This window comes from Podarcis tiliguerta (genome assembly GCF_965153285.1).
Source record: "Podarcis tiliguerta genome assembly, chromosome: 14".
NCBI classification, from domain to species: domain Eukaryota; kingdom Metazoa; phylum Chordata; class Lepidosauria; order Squamata; family Lacertidae; genus Podarcis; species Podarcis tiliguerta.
Window position 1 is genome coordinate 18708113 of NC_139547.1, and position 21894 is coordinate 18730006.

Consider the following 21894-nt stretch of genomic DNA (forward strand, 5'->3'; position numbering starts at 1 on the left):
TCCTATAGGGTTTCATGAGAACTAGGGCTGAGCCAAGGCCGCCTCCACCGTTGGGGTTTATCACACAAGGCGGTGAAGAACCTGATTTGCACAGCCTGAATTTGTCAGTGAGCGACTGAATCCCACCCCAAAGTAGCAGCAGCCTGGAAGCACCCTTGAAATTGAACCTAGGGGCCAAAGTATAGTGATGTTAAATGCCTGGTTTGGCATTGACCCATAGAAGAGGGAATTTCAGCATGGCTTGCTGCTACACTAGGGATGAATGAATCCCTCAGTTCTGGTTCCTCTCAGTAGGGCTGGCACTGGATGCAACCCATTGTTTAAATGTACATCAGAGAATGGCATTTTAACTTCCCTAAATAAGACCTCGGGACGCGGGTGGCACTGTGGGTTAAACCACAGAGCCTAGGACTTGCTAATCAGAAGGTCGGCAGTTCGAATCCCTGCAATGGGGTGAGCTCCCGTTGCTCAGTCCCTGCTCCTGCTAACCTAGCAGTTCGAAAGCACGTCAAAGTGCAAGTAGATAAATAGGTACCGCTCCAGTGGGAAGGTAAACAGCATTTCCGTGCGCTGCTCTGGTTCGGCAGAAGCGGCTTAGTCATGCTGGCCACATGACCCGGAAGCTGTACGCCAGCTCCCTCGGCCAATAAAGCGAGATGAGTCCCACAACCCCAGAGTCGGCCATGACTGGACCTAATGGTCAGGGGTCCCTTTACCTTTACCTTAAATAAGACCTTATCTGCACTGTACATTTAAAGCAGTGTCATACCACTTTAAAAAAACTTGTCTACCCATGTACTATCTGAAACCAAAGGGGCACATTGGTTGCCAGATGTGATTTCCCCCCCCCCCCAGCTATCCTACTCCACTATACAGCTCCCAGGCTGGCCTGGGGGAAGCCATGACTTTTTAAAGTGGCATGATTCTACTTTAAACATATTGTGTAGATGGGGCCTATATTTGTCCATCTAGGCTGGTGGATATCCTGGCGGACATTGGCTCTCCAAAGCAGAAGCCTTTCCCACTTTTGCTTAACTAGAGATGCCAGGGTTTGAACCTGCGACCTTCTGCATGCAAAACATGTGCTCTGCTCCTGAGCTACAGCCCTTCCCCGCTGAAGTTATGGACCCTCTTCCCTCCTACCCTCCCTCCCTCTGCAATGTCCCCCAAAGCCCTTCCTTCCACCCTGCATGTTACACTAATGAGTGTGGCCCAGTTATACAATAAGAAGCTTTTATACTTGGCTAATCGGCCCCAGAATGCTGCCAGCCTCCCCGCCATGAACTTCTGTGAGCCAAGACCACTTGCTCTCTCTCTCCCCCGCCCCCTCCTCGCCGGCCTTTTGTAATTTTTTAATGGGGTCCCTCGCCTGGTTTGTGCTGACCTAATTAGAGAGCTCTTGCGAGCGATGCCTTGTGATGGTCTAATCCCAGCCCGGTGACTCTACAAAGCTTTTGCCTGGGTTTCCTCTTGTTGCACTTCAGCCTTTTCTCGATTCTTTGCTGCCTGTTGCATGTTCAATTTATTCACTACGGTGATTCTGCCTGGATTGCACACTGACCTTCTTGGAACAGTTTCACCTCCCTGGTGAGTATTTCGAGATTCTTTCTTTCAGCTTAGATTCTGCTGCTGCAACCCTTCTTGTTACTGTCGGTTGGGAGAGTATAGGTGCTGCAGGTTTGCTTCAAATCACAGCAAACGCAGCCCAGCCGTTAAAAACAACTGGGTGTATTTCAGCAAGGACTAGATGTCTACATGTCAGGGATGCTCTGCTTGGAACCCTATATTGCAGATTCGGCATTGCATGGGGTTGGACTAGACAACCGCTATGTACCCATTCAAACTCTGTGAGCTGTGTCCAGGGCTGCTGAGCTAGCAGATGGGCGAGTTTCAGTGTTGCACAACGGAGGAATCGATATGATACAATATCTTTATTGTCATTGTCCCATACAGAACAATGAAATTGAAAAACTACATAAAACATTCAAAACCCCCTAAAAACTCTGAAACCCCATTTTAAAATGCAATATACTATAGAGACTCCTTATGCTGTGTTTAGAACCAGAACTGCATTTGCGTAGAAACTGTTTCTCAGGCGGCTAGTCCTGGCTTTTATAACCCTATACCTACTTCCAGAAGGCAGAAGCTGAAAGAGATCATTTCCGGGGTGCGTACTATCCTGTCCTGTGCTATTTCTCCAGTGCAACAGTTGCACTAGCAGAAACTCGTGGTGCAAGAGATCACACAATCTTGTGCAACAAGTTACTGGCAGCCTGTTAATGTAGTCTCATATGTAGCAAACCTGTGAGTCTATGGACACGGGAACTTAAAAGCTACATTATACCAGGGCAGATTGTTTGTTCATCTGGCACTTCACTGCCGGCTCTGACAGACAGCTGCTCTCCAGGGCAGAAATAGGTCTATCCCATCTCTTTCTAACTGGAGATGTCAGGGAGTGGACCCAAGACCTTCTGCATATTGCGCTGGCACTGAAATAAGACAAAAAAGCCAGTTCCAATGCATGTTTACTGCCACCAAGTTTAACAGGACTTCCTGTATGTCCCACCATCCCTGACTACTGGTCCTGCTAGCTAGTCTTGTACTCATGTACTCATCATGGCCAAGGATAAACAAAGGCAATCAGGACATTAGCTGACGTGGTGATAGGATAGGGATGTTGGCCCCACCCTTATCAGTAGATAAAGACTCGAACAAACAGGAGGAGTGGTAAAAGCCATATAATTGGGAAGTTCCACAACCAACAAAGGCTAGCAGCTGGAAGCCTTTAGCAACCTAAGAGAGAAAGTAAACTTTGGGGACTGTATAAGACATAATTAAAGGAGGTGGCCCAGCAATGTTCTCTGAAAATTAAGTTCCTGGTAATGAGAAGAGGCTGGGACTTCCTGCGGGGATGACAGCCTCACTAGGTCTCCTCTAGAACCCTCAAGGCGGACTTGGGATTCTGAAGGATCCTCACCTGCGGAAAGTTGCCAGATCTCTCTGGACCAGAGAGTGAACTGCAACAGGTGTCAGTGTGTTGCCTCCTGTTGATGTTAGCCTGACAATCCTCATTCTCTCTTTTCAGTGGTTGCGTGGATTAGGAAAACGACAACATGACTTCAGTGGTGAGTACAAATCCTGTTTGTTCCATTCCATTTGTTCCCTTTTCCTGATTCTAATCGGGCTTAGATTAAGGAGATCTTGATTCATTTCTGCTCTCAGCAGGGCTAGCATCAGTCTTCTACATCCTCAGGCTGCTACCAATGCTGAGACCAGCCCTGATGACAATGTCACTTTGGCTTTGCCACATGGGACAAATAGTGGCTGCATCCAGGAAGCTGCCTACCATGTGAAAATGTTGTTGAATATTTATATGCTGCAGTTTTGGGGGAAAGCCCTTCCAAAGCATCTTAGCCCATCCAAAGCAATGGAAAGATATTCCATGGATAGGGTAAATCTGGATTGGCATTTTTAGGATGATGCCATTGAGTGGGCACAATGCAAAAACCTTACATTTGTGAGCAGCATTGAGCCCACAATAAAAACCTGCTTCTGTCTTGCTTCAGCCCAGATGAAAGGAAAAGGTAGATGAACAGTAACAGGCAACTGGGGAGCTCTGCCTCTAAGATGCATAATGTCAGGAATAAATCACATGGAGTAAGTGATTCAGAAGAAATAAGACCTACCCAGGAATGCCAGGCCTAATGAGGACAGCAACTCTTCTCAGTGGGTTTTGCCCCTATGAGGCAGTTGCCTAAATCTCCACCTTCCTCGGGTCTTTCCCAAGCAATCTGAGACTCCACCGATGTGCCTGTCTCTGCTCCTCCCTCTTCAGACCTCTTCTATTCCTGGGAGACAAGGGGGCAGGGGAGCTTGTCACAGCAGGAGGGGAAGACACCCAGCCTGACTCATCTCTGCCTCTTGGCCGCCCTCCTCCCTGCATCCACCCCTGCTTCCAATTCTGTACTTCTATCTGCCACAGTTTTTCCCTGCTCACTAAACCCTGTTACCTCTTCTACTTCTGACACCTCCTCCTCCCAGTCTTCTCCCTCTTTCTCTGACCACTCATTGTCACCCTGCCACCAGTCCCCGGATTGAGCCCGAAACCTTCTAGGTGCAAAGTACGCGCTTTGCCACTGATCTACAGCCAGTAGTGTAGTGGCAAATTCAGTCACGCAGGGTCATGATAGTTAAAGCCATCTCCCCTGACAGTCACACCCCTTCAAACATTATGCAACCTTCTAAGTTTATATAGTAATATTGTACAATAATAATAATTAAGGATGCATTGCAATGATCAATGCAAATCTCCACGAGTTGCTTTTCAGATAGATCAACAATTTTCTGTGCGGGTACATGGGCAAAAATGATTTGGAATGCTCCACTAACTTCTTTCTGAGTGTCTTAAGCTGTGTTTTCCATGAAGTCTGATTGTACATAACAGAACTTGAGCACCAAACTCTGGAAAGAGAAAACACTATGTTTTCAGTTCCTAAATGCTCTGCTTTGGGTGTACAGTGGTGAAAAAACTCCCCTTTCATGCTGATTGGGTGCCACCTTTAGAAGACATCTGAAGGCAGCCCTGTATAGGGAAGTTTTTAACGTTTAATGTTTTGATATGTTTTTGTATATGCTGGAAGCTGCCCAGAATGGTTGGGGAAACACAATCAGATGGGCAGAGTACAAATATTTATTTATTATGATGATGATGATGATTGAGATACCTGTAAGGAACTCTCCTGCAAAAATATTCACAAGTCTTCTCCTTTTAGAGTCAATATTTAGAGTCAAGTATTATGCAAGTTTTGTCAGTTCTTGCATGAGCAGTTGACATGATGGGGGATGTTTTAAGTCAGGAGTTCATTTCCCCCTTGTGCTTTCACCCCCAGACTGGCACATTCAGGATCGTTTCTGAGGAGGAGCAAGCCTTGCGTTCCAAACTTGAGAGGCTGACCACCAAGGACCATGGCCGCGTCTTTGGGAAGTGTGACAAAATCCCTGACTATACCTTGCAAAAGGTGAGCATCGCTGGGCGGGGTGGAGAGGGAAGGCCAAAGACTGAGAGCTGTTAATGATTCCAGAGGGTGGCCTGTTCATGGAGCTCAACGTGGCTAATTAACCTTTCAAAAACTAACTACTTACGTAGCTCTGTGTGTGAGAGAGAACAAGAGGTTTTAGTACTGTCAAGATGAGCAGTGGTCCATTGTGAGACTGTTGCCTTACCTTCCTGAGAAAACAGAAACTGAATTTTTATGCCTCGTCTCCCTAAGAATCCTTCAAGGCCTGTATCAGGGACCCTTCTTTGAAGTTTGCCCCTGTTTTGCATGGCTGTTCCACTGCAATTTAACCAGTACGCCTCTGTTCATGTCATGTAGCATTCAGTGAAGACCAGAGGGTCATAGCAGGGGGAAGACAAAGGGGAACACACACAGACACACATGGGTCCTGAGTCCACCAGGGCTTCTGCTAGGCCCTGAGCCACAGAGATGAACCACAGCCCAGGTCCATCACTTGGAGTCCTAACAGTTGTTACAGCAGTTACCTTGTTCTCCCTTGAAAAGCACAAAGAGCTAAAGGAGAAGGTTGAAAAAATGGCGCTCCGGATTTGATGCTGCCATTGATGTAGAGGCAGAGACAACCCTACAGGGAGGCCCAGTGTGGTGGCTGCTTTATGCAAGAATCATCAAAGGGCTGCAATGTGCCCATTGTTTAATTTCCTACATACAATTGTATCAAAGGCAGCAGTCGCTAATTAAGAGCATAAGTCCTGTTAGGTCAGACCAAAGCCATGTCTATCTCAGGGTTTCCTACTGCTGTGCTGAAAATCCCACTCTTGCATTTTTACCATTCTCCATCAATTAATGAGAAAATAAATTGCGTTATGAAAATGATCAAAGGGGAGAGGAAGCGCTCAGGGCGCTCAGTGCATGGTTTATTTGGTCACACTCACTTTACTTTTGAGGTTGCCAAGGGATTATTTGTGAATGCCAGGGACGTGGGTGGCACTGTAGTCTAAACAACTGAACCTCTTGGGCTTGCTGTTCAGAAAGTATTTTTGGAAGATATTTTTCCAAGCTCACATTGCTGATTGGAAGGTATTTTTGGAAGATATTTTTCTAAGCTCACATTGATCATTGGACAATAAATATAATGCACAGGGCCTGAAATGGTTGGAATCTGTATACCAACATAATTTATATAGCCTTCACGGGAGTCCTGTAGCATATCTAAGGGTCAATATACTTATTTGGTGGAAGTGCTATCAATCACATTATAGTCTTCTTCATTGGGATGCGGGTGGCACTGTGGTCTAAACCACTGAGCCTCTTGGGCTTGCTGATCAGAAGTTCGGAAGTTCGAATCCCCGTGAGGGAGTGAGCTCCCACTGCTCAGTTCCAGCTTCTGCCATCCTAGCAGTTCAAAAGCACACCAGTGCAATTAGATAAATAGGTACCGCTGTGGTGGGAAGGCAAATGGCGTTTCCATGCACTCTGGCACTAGTCACAGTGTTCCATGTGCCAGAAGTGGTTTAGTCATGCTGGCCACATGCTCCAGAAAAGCTGTCTGCGGACAAATGGCAGCTCCCTCGACCTGAAAGCAGAGATGAGCACCGCACTCCATAGTTGCATTTGACTGGACTTAACCATCCAGGGGTCTTTACCTTTACCTTTACCTTGTGAATGCCCTTTCTTCCATACCAGTGGCATGTATACCATGTGGGTATATAATGGGTCATTTTTAATTAATGGAATTTTATTGCAAGGGAGGAAATCTGGATTAAATGTAAAAAGAAAAGTATGGAATGCCCATAGAAGTTTTGAGTTGTGTGGTATCTTGGAGGCCTTTTAGTTTAACCTGCTGCTCAATATAGGATCTGTGAACCAGCCCACTTAATATCCAGGAAATGATACGATTTTGTTCATACTAGCTATGTGAAATGACAGCACTTGGATTCTACAGGGAAAACTAATTAAAGCAAGCTGGGCTGGACATTCTTTGCCTATTTTACTGCTTGATATGCCAAAATACATACAGTTGTCTGCAAAAGTGTTTCCTTTGGTGGCTCCTCAGTGAGTTGCCTAGCAATAGCAGACAAAAGCCATTTTAGTTCACTGCCACCAATTTTCTTCCTGAATAGTACAACCACAAGTGGAATGCTAGGTGTGTTGTTCTATATATACTCTGGTTGCAGAGGGCAATGGTGTTAGTCAACAGGCCGTCACTCCATAGAAATATTAAGAACATAGGCCAGAATCCTTTGCTATGTTCTGGGCTTGTATGGCAGATGTTCTGGTGTTGCTTAGAAGACAAGTTGATCTAGAATAGGGCTCAGCGATGGAAGGAATTTTGAAACCTACAGCATTAGGTTTAGGGCAAGAACAAATAACTGGTTGAGCACTGAGGGCCGTGCCAGATACGGTATCATGAGACCAATGGCCACAGCTAGCGAACATGTTTCTGTTTAGGAGAACACTTCCTTGAATATGAGCACACAAGTGCTATTTTGCGTGGGAGAGAAGGGAAAGCAGGTATTGTCCCATTCCTGTGACATCTTCTACCTTTGAGACACTGTCCGGCTTCTCTTCTCCTCCACAGGCCAAGGATGAACTGAACGAGACCCTGGAGAAGCGCGAGCTGGCTGTGAAAGAGCTGCGGGAACTGGTGCAGGAGAAAGCCAAAGGAGGAGAGGACATCTGCAAGGTGGTGGCTGAGAAAGTGAAAGGAAAAGATGATGCTTTCTTCCTGCGTTTCATCCGAGCCCGTAAATTTGACATCAGCAGGGCTTATGATCTGATTAAAGGTGGGAGTTCTTGGCACGCAAACAGACCCAGTCAAATCTTGTTGGTATGCTGTAGTCACCCTTCCTTAGGGTAGCATAGGGAGTGGGCAGGTGATATTGGCTTATTTATCTAGCCTATTAAAAAGAAAAAAGGAGGAGTGTGGGGGCAACACCTTTAATTGCCAGCAAAACCCAAAGTTAGGTTGTAGGAAGAGGTTTTTCTCCGTTTGGGTTCTTCCGCTGTGTATTGTTACCTTATAGTGGTACCTCAGGTTACATACGCTTCAGGTTACATACGCTTCAGGTTACAGACTCCGCTAACCCAGAAATAGTGCTTCATGTTAAGAACTTTGCTTCAGGATGAGAACAGAAATCGTGCAGCGGTGGTGCAGCAGGAGGCCCCATTAGCTAAAGTGCCGCTTCAGGTTAAGAACTGTTTCAGGTTAAGTACGGACCTCCGGAACGAATTAAGTCCTTAACCCGAGGTACCACTGTATTGTGTGTCCCCCCCCAATTTCTCTCTCTGAGAGGGATTTTACTGGCAAACTGGAGAGATTATCCTGGAGAAGAAGAAAAATATTTGCTTGGCTCTATTTCAGAGCTCTCTTTGTTTATGCAACAGGGCAGTAATTAACAAAACAAGCGAGGGAGATGAAGAACAAGAGAAGGATTTTTGCCTGTTTTTATTTAACCACCCCAAGCTACGCTTCCTCATTCCACGCCTGATGGCTCTTAACAGGAAACAAGTGAAACAAGTTACTACCCCTGCCCCCTGCAGAATAGAAATTTGGGTTGATCACCCCCTTGTTCATAAACAAGCATGAGAAAATTAAGGAGGCAGAATGGTTTAGTTTTTACTGAGAAGGAAAGTAGATGGGCAGGTGGAGGGTGAAAAAATAACCCCAGTTAGGTTCCTGAGTCCTGAAGCAACAAGTTTTAAGTACTGTGGTAAAAGGTAAAGGTAAAGGGACCCCTGACCATTAGATCCAGTCGTGGCCGACTCTGGGGTTGCGACGCTCATCTCGCTTTATTGGCCGAGGGAGCCGGCATACAGCTTCCAGGTCATGTGGCCAGCATGACTAAGCCACTTCTAGCGAACCAGAGCAGCGCACGGAAACGCCGTTTACCTTTCTGCCAGAGCGGTACCAATTTATATATTTGCACTTTGGTGTGCTTTTGAACTGCTAGGTTGGCAGGAGCAGGGACCGAGCAACGGGAGCTCACCCTGTCGCGGGGATTTGAACCACCAACCTTCTGATCAGCAAGCCCTAGGCTCTGTGGTTTAACCCACAGCACCACCTGCATCCCAAGTACTGTCCCAAGTATAATTCCAGAGTTTGCACTTCATGGTATTATTGGGGGGGGGCAGTGGGAGTGGGCTTATCGGAAGCTGCCTTGTACTGAGTGATATGTTTGGTCCATCTAGCTCAGTACTGTCTGCACCAGGAATGGGGAACCTGTCCTCCCCAACATCTCTCAGTGTTGGATTACAGATCCCTTCATCACTGATCATTGGCCATGTTGGGCTGATGGGAGATGGAGTCCAACAACATCAGAAACACACTGGTTACTGATGGGTTTTATTAGGTAGGTGAGGGGATGCATTAACTATCTTTTATCCCTCTGCAGGCCCATGTGTGTGTGTGGGTTGAGGCAAAGAGAAAATGGGGCTACAAGCATTTTTGCAAAATACAGGGCTTTTGCAGATACTCCCACGAGAGAAAGCCCTCTCAGCAGAGTTTATAACTCCCTTCTGAGGCAGTTTAATCGGAAGCACAGGAATAAGCCATTAGGCTGATGTCCCCCTTTTGTTTCCCTGTTTATCAAAGAAACAGGCTCCAGACTGAAAAGCAAGTTTAAAATGTATAGTTTACTCACAGTCAAGCAGCAACAGCAGTAAAAACTAATGCAAGAAAAATACTTTTATTTACAGCCAAAACCACTTCAGGCATGTGCCTGATACAGGAACAAGTGGAGAGATGGTTGCTCCCATGACTGGTTGAAGAGAGAGGGGGAGGGGAAAGGATCAGGAAATACTTATTTGCTCCTTCCCTCCCAGGAGAGGAGGGTTAATGACATCACACACAGCATTCTCTACCAATTACGTTTCTATGGTCTGAGTCTACCTATCAGCAACACAGCTCTATGGTCTTAACCCCTTCATGTGCTAACTAGCAAAAATATGCATTGTTAGATTTGACTGCAAAACTTCCATAGTCTACCCTGACTGGCAGCAGCTCTCCAGGGTTCTTTCTCAGACCTACCAGGAGCTGTCGAGCATTGAACCTGTAACCTTCTGCAGGCAAAGCAGACACATTACCACCAAGCGACTGACCTTCCTTTGAGATCTTTGCCTGGTTTCATTACTTACCTCAATATGTGATGAGACAACACTGCTATGTTAGCTGACCCTCCTCCTTCTGCCAAGTGAGGTCCTGAGCTTTTGACCTGAAATTCTGCCCTGATAGGCCCACCATTTAAGCACACAGCCTCCTTGCAAGGATGGGGAACATTTGCAAGGACGGGGAACTAGTGGGCCTCCAGATGTTGCTAGACTGCCACTTCCATCATCCCTGACCATTGGCCATACTAACTGGGGATGATTTTTTATTATGTTTTATTATGTTTTTATATGAGCTGGAAGCCACCCAGAGTGGCTGGCAAAACCCAGCCAGATGGGTGGAGTATAAATAATAAAACATCATCATCAGGAGGGCCACAGCTTCACCCATTCCTAATCTAGCTCAATGCTTCAGTCTCTCTTCCCACGCTCATCATTTCCATCTTTCTTCCCCCTCACACCAGGTTATGTCAACTTCCGCCAGCAGTATCCAGAGCTCTTTGAAAACCTGACTCCCGAGGCTGTGCGCAGCACCATTGAGGCTGGCTACCCAGGCATCTTGGCCAACAGGGACAAGTATGGACGGGTGGTGCTGCTGTTCAACATTGAGAACTGGGATTACGAGGAGATCACCTTCGATGAGGTGGGCGTCTCCGAGCAGAGGTCCTACACCGCAAGCACTTGTGCCCCCCCCCCCCCACTATTAAACAACCAATACTTACCACTGGGATGGGTAACCTGTGGCCTCCGTATGTTACTGAGCTACAATAGCGAGTGGGGACCTTTTCCACCGCGAGGGGCACATTCCCTTCTGGCCAGCCTTCCAAGGTCCTGTGGTGGGGTGGAGGGGGGCCAGTGGTGTGTTAGTGATGGGTGTGGCCTTTGCAGAGTTCCATGGGCCAGATAGAGAAACCCAGAGGGCCACAACTGGCCCCAGGTCTGAGTTTCTCCACCCCTGGACTGCATCACCATCCCTGTCCACTAGCCATGCTGGTTGGAGCTGATGCGAGTTGGGAGTTCAATGGCACCTGGAGAGTCAAGTGTGCAAGTTTGTAATACAGTGGTGCGCCGCAAGACGAATGCCTCGCAAGACGGAAAACCCGCTAGACGAAAGGGTTTTCCGTTTTTCAATGCGCTTCGCAGGATGAATTTCTCTATGGGCTTGCTTCACAAGACGAAGATGTCTTGCGATTCTTGCGATTTTTTTTCACTCCCCACCCCCTTTTTCTAAGGCACTAAGCTGCTAATAGCCTTAAGCCTTTAATAGCTGCTAATAGCCGCTAAACCGCTAATAGCGCTAATCCGCTAATAGGGTTGCTTCGCAAGACGAAAAAACCGCTAGACGAAGAGACTCGCAGAACGGATTCTTTTCGTCTTGCGAGGCACCACTGTAATAATAATAATTTATTTATACCCTGCCCATCTGGCTAAGTTTCCCCAGCCACTCTGGGCGGCTGCACAAGCATACACAGCAACCAAATAAGACACCAGAATGTCTCAGATTCTTTTCTTGTATATTTGACCCACCTCCTGGTTTGGGATGCTTGGTAGTGAACAATGGCCTGATATGATAGGCGCTTCATATCTGTGCAGGACTATTTTCTTTTTGTGTTAGAATCCGACTCCTGGAGCAATGGAAGGTGGTGGTGGTGGGAGCCCTCTCACAACTATTTTAGCCCTCTAGCAAGGACAGTCTGCCTTGCCTCTGGTGACTGACTAGACAAGGAGGGAGCGCCTCTCACTAGTGCAAGGATGCTCATGAAAGATTATCCCTAAGGGAAAACAACCCTCGATACAAAAACATTCCCCGTTCCTGCTGCAAGCTACTGCTTCTCATCAAGGTGTTTCAGGTTCTTTCGGGACAGGCGTGGGGAACCTTTGGTCCTCTAGATGTTGCTGAATTCTCAACAGCACCACCAAGCATGGCCAATGGCTAGGGACGATGCAAGTCCTAAATTCAGCAACATCTGGAGGGCTACAGGTTTCTCACACCTGGCTGCTGCTTGCAGGGGTTGCAAACTCCTAGTGTGATGCTTTTGCATCAGTTGTTGACTGTTTTTAAGGTTAGATATCCCAACCACTCAGTCATATGGGCTAGAAACATACTTAGCTTTTTAAATGAAAGCTGAGAATCTCAGATAGCTGAACTCTGCTCCCAACTGGAGGGTCAAAGTTTCTCCACATCTGCTCTGCATTCTGTAAGATGGAGCATCATTTGGGCTTTGGGGGGTGGGTATTGTTTTTGTTTGTTACTATGTTTTGTGTGTGTGTGTGTATTTCTATTGTAAACTGCCCCGTGATCCTCGGATGAAAGGAGAAATTTAATTAACAAAATAAATACAGTGGTGCCTCGCAAGACGAAATTAATTCGTTCCGCTAGTTTTTTCGTTGTACGAGTTTTTTCGTCTTGCGAAGCACCACTGCATTTAAACACTGACAATAGTGGGGAGGGGCGGGGACAAGCAGGACAGCTGCCGCAGCCGGTACCTCAGACTCACCCGCGCCTTGTGGCCACCGTGCGACGCGGCTGCTGGAGGGCAGCGGGGCTCAGGAGCGCGACTCCAGGGAGAGAGAGGCGCTGGCGGCAACGGCTCTCTGAGGGGGGAGGGGGGTGGGCAGCGGCGTGAGGCACTAACCGGAAGGTGGGAGGGAGCCGGAGGAGCGGGGAAGCGAGCGTGCGTGCGTGCGTGCAGTGACCGTCGCCATGACACGAGAGGCAGGGCCGTTTCGTCTAGCGAAGCAAGCCCTTAGGGAAATCCGTCTTGCGAAGCACCTCAGAAAATGAAAAACACTTTCGTCCAGCGAGTTTTTCGTCTTCCGAGGCATTCGTCTTTCGGGGTACCACTGTACTGACTTCAGCAGCCTGGTACAGAAAGGTTGCCTGTTTCCCAAGGCATGGGAGGAAGGAAATCCATCAACTTGGCCAGAGTTCTGGACATAAGCTCCTGTCTCCATGTGTTTTGATCCAGATTCTTCGCGCCTACTGTGTGATCCTAGAGAAACTGCTAGAGAACGAGGAGACGCAAATCAATGGCTTCTGCATCATTGAGAACTTTAACGGGTTCACCATGCAGCAGGCCTCTGGTATTAAACCATCCGAACTGAAGAAAATGGTGGACATGCTGCAGGTGAGTCTGCCTTACTGCCCTCCCTAGAAATCAGTGAAGATAACCAGGACCCCATAGATACCGGTTATGCAAGAGGCATTCCTAGAACCAGGGGGCAAACAGCATACCACATGACCATTGTGTGTCATCAATGATGTCAGTCAACCTTGGACAGTTCCTTTGTAGAAACATAGGAAGCTGCCTTCTACTGATATATCCCCCCATGCAAAACTCATTCAGGTGGCAGCAATTTCCTTCTCGCCAGCTTGCCACTGGAGCCAAAGTCCTTTCGCCTATGAAGTACCGTATTTTTCGCTCTATAGGACGCACCTAACCATAGGACGCACCTAGTTTTAGAGGGGGAGAACAAGAAAAAAAATTCTCTCCCTCTCTGTGCAGCGCCCCTTCAAGCAAAGCGGCAGGAGAAACGGAGCCCCTTCCATTTCTCCTCCCGCTTCGCTGAAGGGGCGCTGCGCAGAGAGGGAAAGCTGCGCAGCACCTCTCCAGCAAAGCAAAGCCAGGAGAGCAAGAGGGATCAGTGCGCACCGACCCCTCTCGCTCTCCAGGCTTCTGCGAAAGCAACGCAAAGCCTCCGGAGCACAGCGGGAGCGTTCCTGCTGCACTTCGGAGGCTTTGCGTTGCTTTTGCTGAAGCCATGGAGGCTTTTGCTCCATAAGACGCACACACATTTCCCCTTAATTTTTGGAGGGGGGAAAGTGTGTCTTATAGAACGAAAAATACGGTACTTCCTCTATCTAGGCATGTAGGCAACTGAGTGATGAAAGTCCGCTGCTTATTGGTGCTCAGAACGGGAACAAAAAGATGATGTATCCACAACCAGAAACATTCACAGGAACATTTGAGGTGCTGGAGAGAAAGGGCTATGTGGTCCTTCACGACCCCATGCAAGTCATCACATCAATCTGATGAGCGTGATGGTGCGATTTGGCCCTTTGGCTAAATTTCAGACAGGAGAAGAGATCTGTAACAGGAAAGCATCCAGATCTGGCTAAAAGAATGAACTAAAAAGCCAGGAACACGATAGTGAACAGTTCCTGATAAGGAGAAGGTAGAGGCATCTAGAGCACGGTCAAAGGAACATATCTTCCTATGCCCTACACTTGGTGGTGGTGCTTTTTGAACCCAAGCACTGCATCCTATTATGGGAAACCTCCCAGGTAATGCATGCCAGTGGTAAACAAGGCCAGAGGCACGAGAGCACTAGATGCTCAGTGCTCCCCAGGTGCCAATACCTGGTTGGATCCTCACCTGGCCAGTGTCTCTCTGAGCGGCCTGGGGAAGGGCACGATCCTGTGGATGGGCGCCAAGCGGGGAGTTGCAGCTGTGCTGCGTGACTTGGCGTGGCTGCTTCTTGAGCAAAGGAGGGGCAGTTAAGGCAAGGCAAGTCATCACGGGAAGAAGTGAACGATCATCCCACACCTGCATTGGTGTTATTCAAGGAGAGGAATCAGGGCGTCAGGCAGAGTTTTGGGAGTCGATGGAGAGGGCAAGGGGAGGCAGATGCCCCTCCTTAGCGCTGGATGAACTGTCCTCCCCGCATTTTCAGCTTTCATTTAACCAAAAGGAAAAGAACATGGACTGGTTTTGTACCTAAACCATAGGTAGGCAAACTAAGGCCTGGGGGCTGGATCTGGCCCACTCGCCTTCTAAATCCAGCCTGCGGACGGTCCGGGAATCAGCATGTTTTTACATGAGAGAATGTGTCCTTTTATTTAAAATGCATCTCTGGGTTATTTGTGGGGCCTGCCTGGTGTTTTTACATGAGTAGAATGTGTGCTCTTATTTAAAATGCACCTCTGGGTTATTTATGGGGCTTAGGAATTAGTTCACCCCCCCCCCGCCGCAAAAAATATAGGCCGGCTCCCCACACGGTCTGAGGGACAGTGGACTGGCCCCCTGCTGAAAAAGTTTGCTGACCTGCTGACCCCTGAACACTTTTGCCCTTTAGCTCAAAAATGTGTGAAGTATTTCCTTCAGTCTTCCAGATTGCTGTTTCTCTCATGGGTGCTTTAGCTGAGATTCCTGCATTGCAGGGGGTTGAATTATATGACTCTTGGGGCCTCTTCCAATTCTACAATTTAATGATGGATGAAAACTCTTAACTTTTTGCACAGGCAGCTACATTCCAGCCACCCAACAGTTGACACCCTTCCCGTTTCCACCCTATATCCCATCAAGCAAGAGATGTTGTCTGTGTACACCTTCCCCCAAGAATCCGGGGAACTGTAGTTTTACCCCTCACAGAGCTACAGTTGCCAGCACCCATAGCAAAACTAGTTCCCAGTTTTCCTTGGCAGGGAAATGTGCTTTAAATTCTTGGTGTCTAAATTAAGGAATGTTAGAATGATGTTGGATTGAAGTTAAGTGGTTTTTAGCAGCAATGTTATAAAGGAATATGTAAAAATGGATTGTTAACAGGTGATAATCTAAAGCTATAATATATTAAGATAAAAGATTAAGATAAAATCAAAGAGGGAAAGGATTTGTTGAATTAACTAATTGAACTGGAATACAAGAAAGGGAGGTGTGAGGAGGTCAGGGAAACAAGTAAATGAAAGATAAGATATGGAAAGACTGATCTGTTTTTAACTGTTTTTATTTTGTATTTTCTTTTTCTTTTTATTCTTCTTTTTTATTTTTGTAATATGTTGAAATGTCAATAAATATCTTTATAAATAAATAAATAAATAAATAAATTCTTGGTGTCTACACAGCCATTATCACAGTTCAGAGACACATTCAAGCCAGGGGGGAAAGTGCTTGAGTGAGGGGTATGACTGTCCAAAGAGTCCAAAAAGATGGAGTATTTGGCCCCTGGACACAAAGTACTTCATCCCTGCCCTTTACATCCATACAAAGAGCACAGCCCTCAGTGGTGGTTTAGTGGAACTGCTTCGCTTCCTCCACCCATCCAAAAAGGAGAAATCAGGCTTTTGAAGCAATAAAAGTCCCCTCTGCCTAGCTGCTCTGTCTCACCTTTGCACTACAGTCATACCTCATGTTATGTTTGCTTCAGGTTGTGTGTTTTCAGGTTGCATCCCGCTGTGACCCGGAAGTACCGAAAAGGGTTACGTCCGGGTTTCGCTGCTCGCGCATGCGCAGACGTGCAAAATGATGTCAGGCACATTCGCAGAAGCAGCAAATCGCGGCACGTGCAGACGCAGGTTGTGTTCTGCTCATGTTGCGAACGGATCCCGTTTGCAACCTGAGGTACCACTGTATTATTATTTTTTTGCAGCTGGCTGCCTTAACCATGTGCTCTTTTTGGAAATCCCTAGGATTCTTTCCCAGCTCGTTTCAAGGCCGTCCACTTCATCCACCAGCCGTGGTACTTCACCACAACCTACAATGTGGTGAAACCGTTCCTGAAAAACAAACTGCTGGAAAGGGTGAGTTATGCCGCAGAAGGGTAAGGAGCAATGAGAAGACGAATACAGCATTGCCAGTCAAGGAATGCAAGCATGCCAGGGCAGAAATGAGATGTTACTGGGATTGGGCACCTTCTGCCAGGAATTGCAGGCGTGGAGACCTTTCGGCCCTGCAGATGCTGCTGATCTATTATTGATAAAACAACAACTTTGGTATCTCACATGTTTCTCCACGAGCAAAAGGTGGTGTACATAGTTCTTCCCCTCCCTGTTATGTAAGGTAGGCTGAGAGGCAGTGACTGATCCAAGGTCACCCCCACCCAGGGAGCATCATGGCCCAGTGGTGATTTGAACCCTGGTCTCCCACATTCTACCCTGACACGCTAACTGCTACACCACACTGCCTGCAACTCCTGTCAGCCCCAGCAAGCACGGTCGATGGTCAGGGATGATGGGAGCTGTAGTACAGCAACATCTGGAGGGCCAAAGGTTTCCCCACACCTAGCTGCTGCTTGCAAGGGTAGCAAACTCCTAGTGTTACGATTTTGCATCACTTGTTGATATTATACCCAGCCACTCAGTCATATGGGCTAGAAACATGTTTCGCTTTTGAAATGATAGCTGAGAATCTCTCTTTTTTTACCTACATGCATGGATGCATACATACTTTATTTGGTTTTTCAGATTAAAATTTTAGTCATATATCGAACATAGAACATAAAAATATGATTCCAATGAATCTCTTGGACTTCCCTCCTCCCCTTTGTGGGTCCTATTATTAATCATTTCCTCCTGCATCTTTTATGATGATCCAAATCTTTTACCTCTCCATTGTGTCTAAAATTCACCATTAAGCTACAAGTGATATTCCAATCCTGCTAACGATTTTAGCTGTTTACAATGGTCCTTAAGTTATAAATTTCCCCCATTCCTTATTAAAATTTTGGTGTTCCTGATTTCCGATTTTTCCAGTCATTTTAGCCATTTCGGCATAGTCCATCAACTTCACCTGCCATTCTTCTCTGGTAGAAGACTTTATCTTATTCCCATCTCTGGGCCAATAACATCTGCGCAGCTGTGGTCACTTACATAGTCTTTTCTTCTCCTTTGGGATTTCGGCACCTATAATTCCTAAAAGGAAAGCTTCAGGTTTTGTTTTTTTTAAGCCAAGGTTATTTTAAACATATATTTCAAATCATTATATAATCATAAGTAAAGTAAAGGGACCCCTGACCATTAGGTCCAGTCGTAGACGACTCTGGGGTTGCAGAGCTCATCTCACTTTATTGGCCGAGGGGGCCGGCGTACAGCTTCCGGGTCATGTGGCCAGCATGACTAAGCTGCTTCTGGCAAACCAGAGCAGCGCACGGAAACGCCATTTACTTTCCCGCCAGAGTGGTACCTATTTATCTACTTGCACTTTGAGGTGCATTCAAACTGCTAGGTTGGCAGGAGCAGGGACCGAGCAATGGGAGCTCACCCTGTCGCGGGGATTCAAACCGCCAACTTTCTGATCGGCAAGTCCTAGGCTCTGTGGTTTAACCCACAGTGCCACCTGCGTCCCCTGTTATATATAATAGCTCAAATAGCTGAACTCTGCCCCCCGTTACACAGCATCTCTCAGCTCAACCTTTCTGCCTTCCTTTTCGCACTCAGGTGTTTGTGCATGGCGACGAACTCGACACCTTCTACCGAGAGATCGATGCCGATATCCTGCCAGCAGATTTTGGGGGCAATCTGCCCAAATACGACGGCAAAGTCACCGCGGAGCTGCTTTTTGGGACCCGACCTGATGCTGAAGACACAGCTCTTTAAATAGCAACATCTTGGCATAGAAGATAGGGCGCAGAGGTGTCCCCCAGCTATCCTGTTAAACGTAGCTTTGGTTGAAAGATCTTTCGTGGCCATAAAATCTGGGTGTACATTGCTTTGCCACTCTCTCATTCTTTGTCACCAGATGGCAGTAGAGCAATGAAAAGTCCCCTGCCATTTCTCTCAAGAATAATCCTTTTTCCTTTTATTACCTCACCCCCCACCCAGGAAAAACAAGAAAGTGGAATGAAAGAGAGGGGGAAGGAAGAAGAAAGAGAGATGGTCTGTGGTGGGGACATTCTAGATGAGGCAGTACAAGCTTTGTTGACCAAGTACCCAGGTAGTCAAGTAGTTGAGATGTGCCTTCATAGATTTACTGGCTTGTCCTATAATGGTGGGGGGAAAGTGTGCACCCATATATAGCTATGTATTTTAGAGCCCAGGTGTCGCTGGATTTGGGGGCAAGTGGCTAAGGAAAGAGGAAACAGACAAAGCTGTCACAAAGGCAGTGCAAATGGCACAGCCACAGTCCATTACTGCAGCAGCACACAAGCCAAGGACTGTTTTCAATACAGAATAATAATAAAAAAATAACAGCAGCAAGGGTGTTTTTCTTCATTTGTGAGTCACAAAAAGCAACATTCGCAAGTTTCTCTGTGCTTTGGAGAAACCAAAATTCTCTGAGAAGCCCAGTTGTGCAGCCCATGAGAATTACTTACGGTTGAATTTTTTGCAGGATATTTTCAATAAATGTGTACTATTTTACATGCTTTGTGTTCCCAGCAACCATGCCATGACCTATAGATGGCATTAAGGCCCCATACTCCAACCACTAGAAATCCTAATGTGCAATTCCTCCGGCTTCAAAGATTTCAGAAGGCATTGATCAAAATGTTCAAGTGTATGCTCCTAAAAAAGGTGCTGTTGTTGTTTCAAGGAATTAAAAGCTTAAATTCTTAGGAAGCTGGATTCTGTGGGTGATCCCACATTCCGACAGTTTTCTGCACTTCCTCGAATCACAGCACACACACACACACACACAGTGACGTAGAGTGGGGGGTGAAGGGGGGGCCGGCCGCACTGGGCGCAACATCTGGGGGGGCGTGCTCGCACTCGCAGCTCTCTGCCCCTACCTGGCTCGCTCACTCTCTCTCACTGCAGTGCTGGCCGCCCACTGTGGAGGGGAGGGTGCCAGGCGTGCGGTGCGGTGCGGAGAGCGAGGGACTATCTGGGGGAGGGACAGTGCAGCGGGGCGGCGCAAATTACTTGCCTTGCCCCGGGTGCTGACAACCCACGCTACGCCACTGCAGAGCGAGAGAGAGAGAGAGAGAGATCCCTCTCTATCACTCCTGGGCAAAAGGTGAAAGAGGGGAAATGGCAGCCACTGGGAGAGGAGACATGCCTTCAACATATGTCTTCAACGTTTTGAATGCAACTTCAGCAAAAGACCCAGAAATAGCTAATTGTAATTTGTATCAATGAATGTGCTTTGAGGTTTGTGGAGATAATGAAGTGGCTTCACCATCAGAAAAAGCTCCAGGTTTTGTGGATTCCTAGAAAAGACATCCACAAAGATATCCCCCCCCCCCCCAATCATGAGTTTGATTTACTTTAGAGATGGAGGTCCAGAGGCTTGAGGGCCAAAATGCAACCTTTCAGGCCTCTGTATCTGGCTCTTAAGACTCTCACCAGCCACAGCCCTCAACAGCCCTGCTTTGCATCTTCCCTGAGGGTTTTTGCCTGGCTGGAACATATCCTTGAAGTCTGAAAATGCTTCTTGCTTGCCTGGATGAGGCCAAAGGGGAATGTGTTTAAAAACTAGTTTATGGTATAAAAGAAATTCATTCATTGTTTTGCCCATTTTTACCTCTGGCCCTGACCACCAATGGCATGTGGGCCCCAGAAGAAAATGTAATCCTCAGGTTGAAAAGAAGTTTCCCCATCTTGTTTTACTTCTTCATTTACATAGTCTTTGTTGGTCCTCCATGCTGGTTTCCAAGGCCCCAGACAGAGGCGCTGTCTTACACCCAAGTCGGGGGGGGGGGTGTTGGCGCACATCGTACGCATGTCACAGGCGCCCAGCAACAAATCTGTGGCAAGATTTACTGTTGCACTCAGCCAGATTTTTCATTTTTACTGCACACAGACCCGCTGTATTCTCTGAATACTAAATTTCAGGTGAGGGTATGTAGTGATATGATCAGTTGACCAATTTCATTCATACAACCCATGCTTCGTACATACTCCCCTTTTTGCTCATTAAGGCAAGAGGCACCAGCAGTGCTGGAAAGCAGACATGCTTACCCAAGGAGAAGTGGGTTCTCTTCCTTGTTCTATGAAATTAGATCTACAGCAATCCCCACCTCTCTCTCTTCCTCTTCCTAGAGATAAATACCAGGACTGTTTGATTTGTAAAGCAAACCAGCAGGGGTCCCTCTGAAACAGAAAAAGCTCCAAAGAAGCCTACAAGAGGTGTATTCATTAGACCACTGGCTCCCACTCAAGCCAAACAGGATATCTACTCTGATGCTGCAGAGAAGACAGGGGTCTTTCAGAGTGGAGGGTGGGGTGGAAGCTGGTTGAGCTACCGGCTTCGGCATCACAATCTCACCCTACCCAGAGGCATTAATATGACTTAGGTGGAGCAAGGGATGTGGATGGAATCAAGTGTCCCTCTGCCACTCTTTCGGATGAATTCACCCATGTTAAGTCAGGTTAAGGTTTCCCAAAGAAATAAAAGAAGCACCCATCACTCCACCACCCTTATAACTAGTATACGTGTAATGGTTCTAGGGGTTGCTCGTGCGTAAGTTGCCGCCACTCCTGGCTAGGTTACCTGGTTGAACCCTTTCTGTCTGGACAGCCTCAAGTTTCGTGGCTGCCTCAGTCGCTGGCAGAATCCGTCATTGGGCGTTTCTTGAACCTCTTCCAGCATAAAAGCTGTTTGACACCCAGTCTCCTCCTACTCTCCCTGCGCGGAAGTCTTCTGCGCAGGGAGGGTGTGGGCAGCGGAGTACCCGTACTCTCTCCGCTGGTCTCCGTCGAGGAGTCCTGGAGCCACCTCTCCGATTCCCCCATCTGCCCCCCTTCTCCACTGGTGTTACGCTGATTTCCTTCCCCAGCGGATGGGCTGCCTCTCTCCCTACTGGGACCCTCTCCGGCATCCCTCTGGAGCCTTCTCTCCGCCTCCAGCTCCGATGGCAGTTCCCTGACAATACGGAATAAGCATCTCCCCCTGGATCACAAAAATCAGCAAGTTATAGAAAGGAGTTCCAGCTGCACCACTACCTTTGACTTGATGTTTTCCCAAATGCGGGGAATTCAGAGTAAGCAATGCAGACCTGCAGTCTGCTGTGACAGAGCCCACCAAGAGCAGCACATGATTTTGTGGGTCATATACAGCTTGGTTCCTAGAATTTCTGGGGGCTTAAGTAGGTTGCAGTACAAAAAGCCAGTTTGTTGTGT

General features: G+C 47.3%; 1 protein-coding gene across 2 annotated transcripts; it reads left to right on the top strand.

Annotated features, from left to right (window-relative positions):
* The first annotated feature begins 1291 nt into the window (after positions 1-1291).
* On the top strand, positions 1292-19028 carry RLBP1 (retinaldehyde binding protein 1). 2 transcript variants are annotated; one of them, XR_014504601.1, is made up of 9 exons: positions 1292-1587; positions 3086-3125; positions 4890-5018; positions 7597-7801; positions 10586-10764; positions 13091-13249; positions 16528-16638; positions 18274-18957; positions 18988-19028. XR_014504601.1 is itself a non-coding variant. In XM_083412284.1 (8 exons), exons 2-8 carry the CDS (start codon positions 3114-3116, stop codon positions 18430-18432), a joined length of 954 nt encoding a protein of 317 aa, XP_083268410.1. In that variant the 5' UTR covers positions 1292-1587; positions 3086-3113; the 3' UTR covers positions 18433-19028. The 2 variants fall into 2 exon arrangements, 1 of the variants encoding a protein (XP_083268410.1); XM_083412284.1 differs by having other exon boundaries at positions 18274-19028.
* Positions 19029-21894: the final 2866 nt, after the last annotated feature.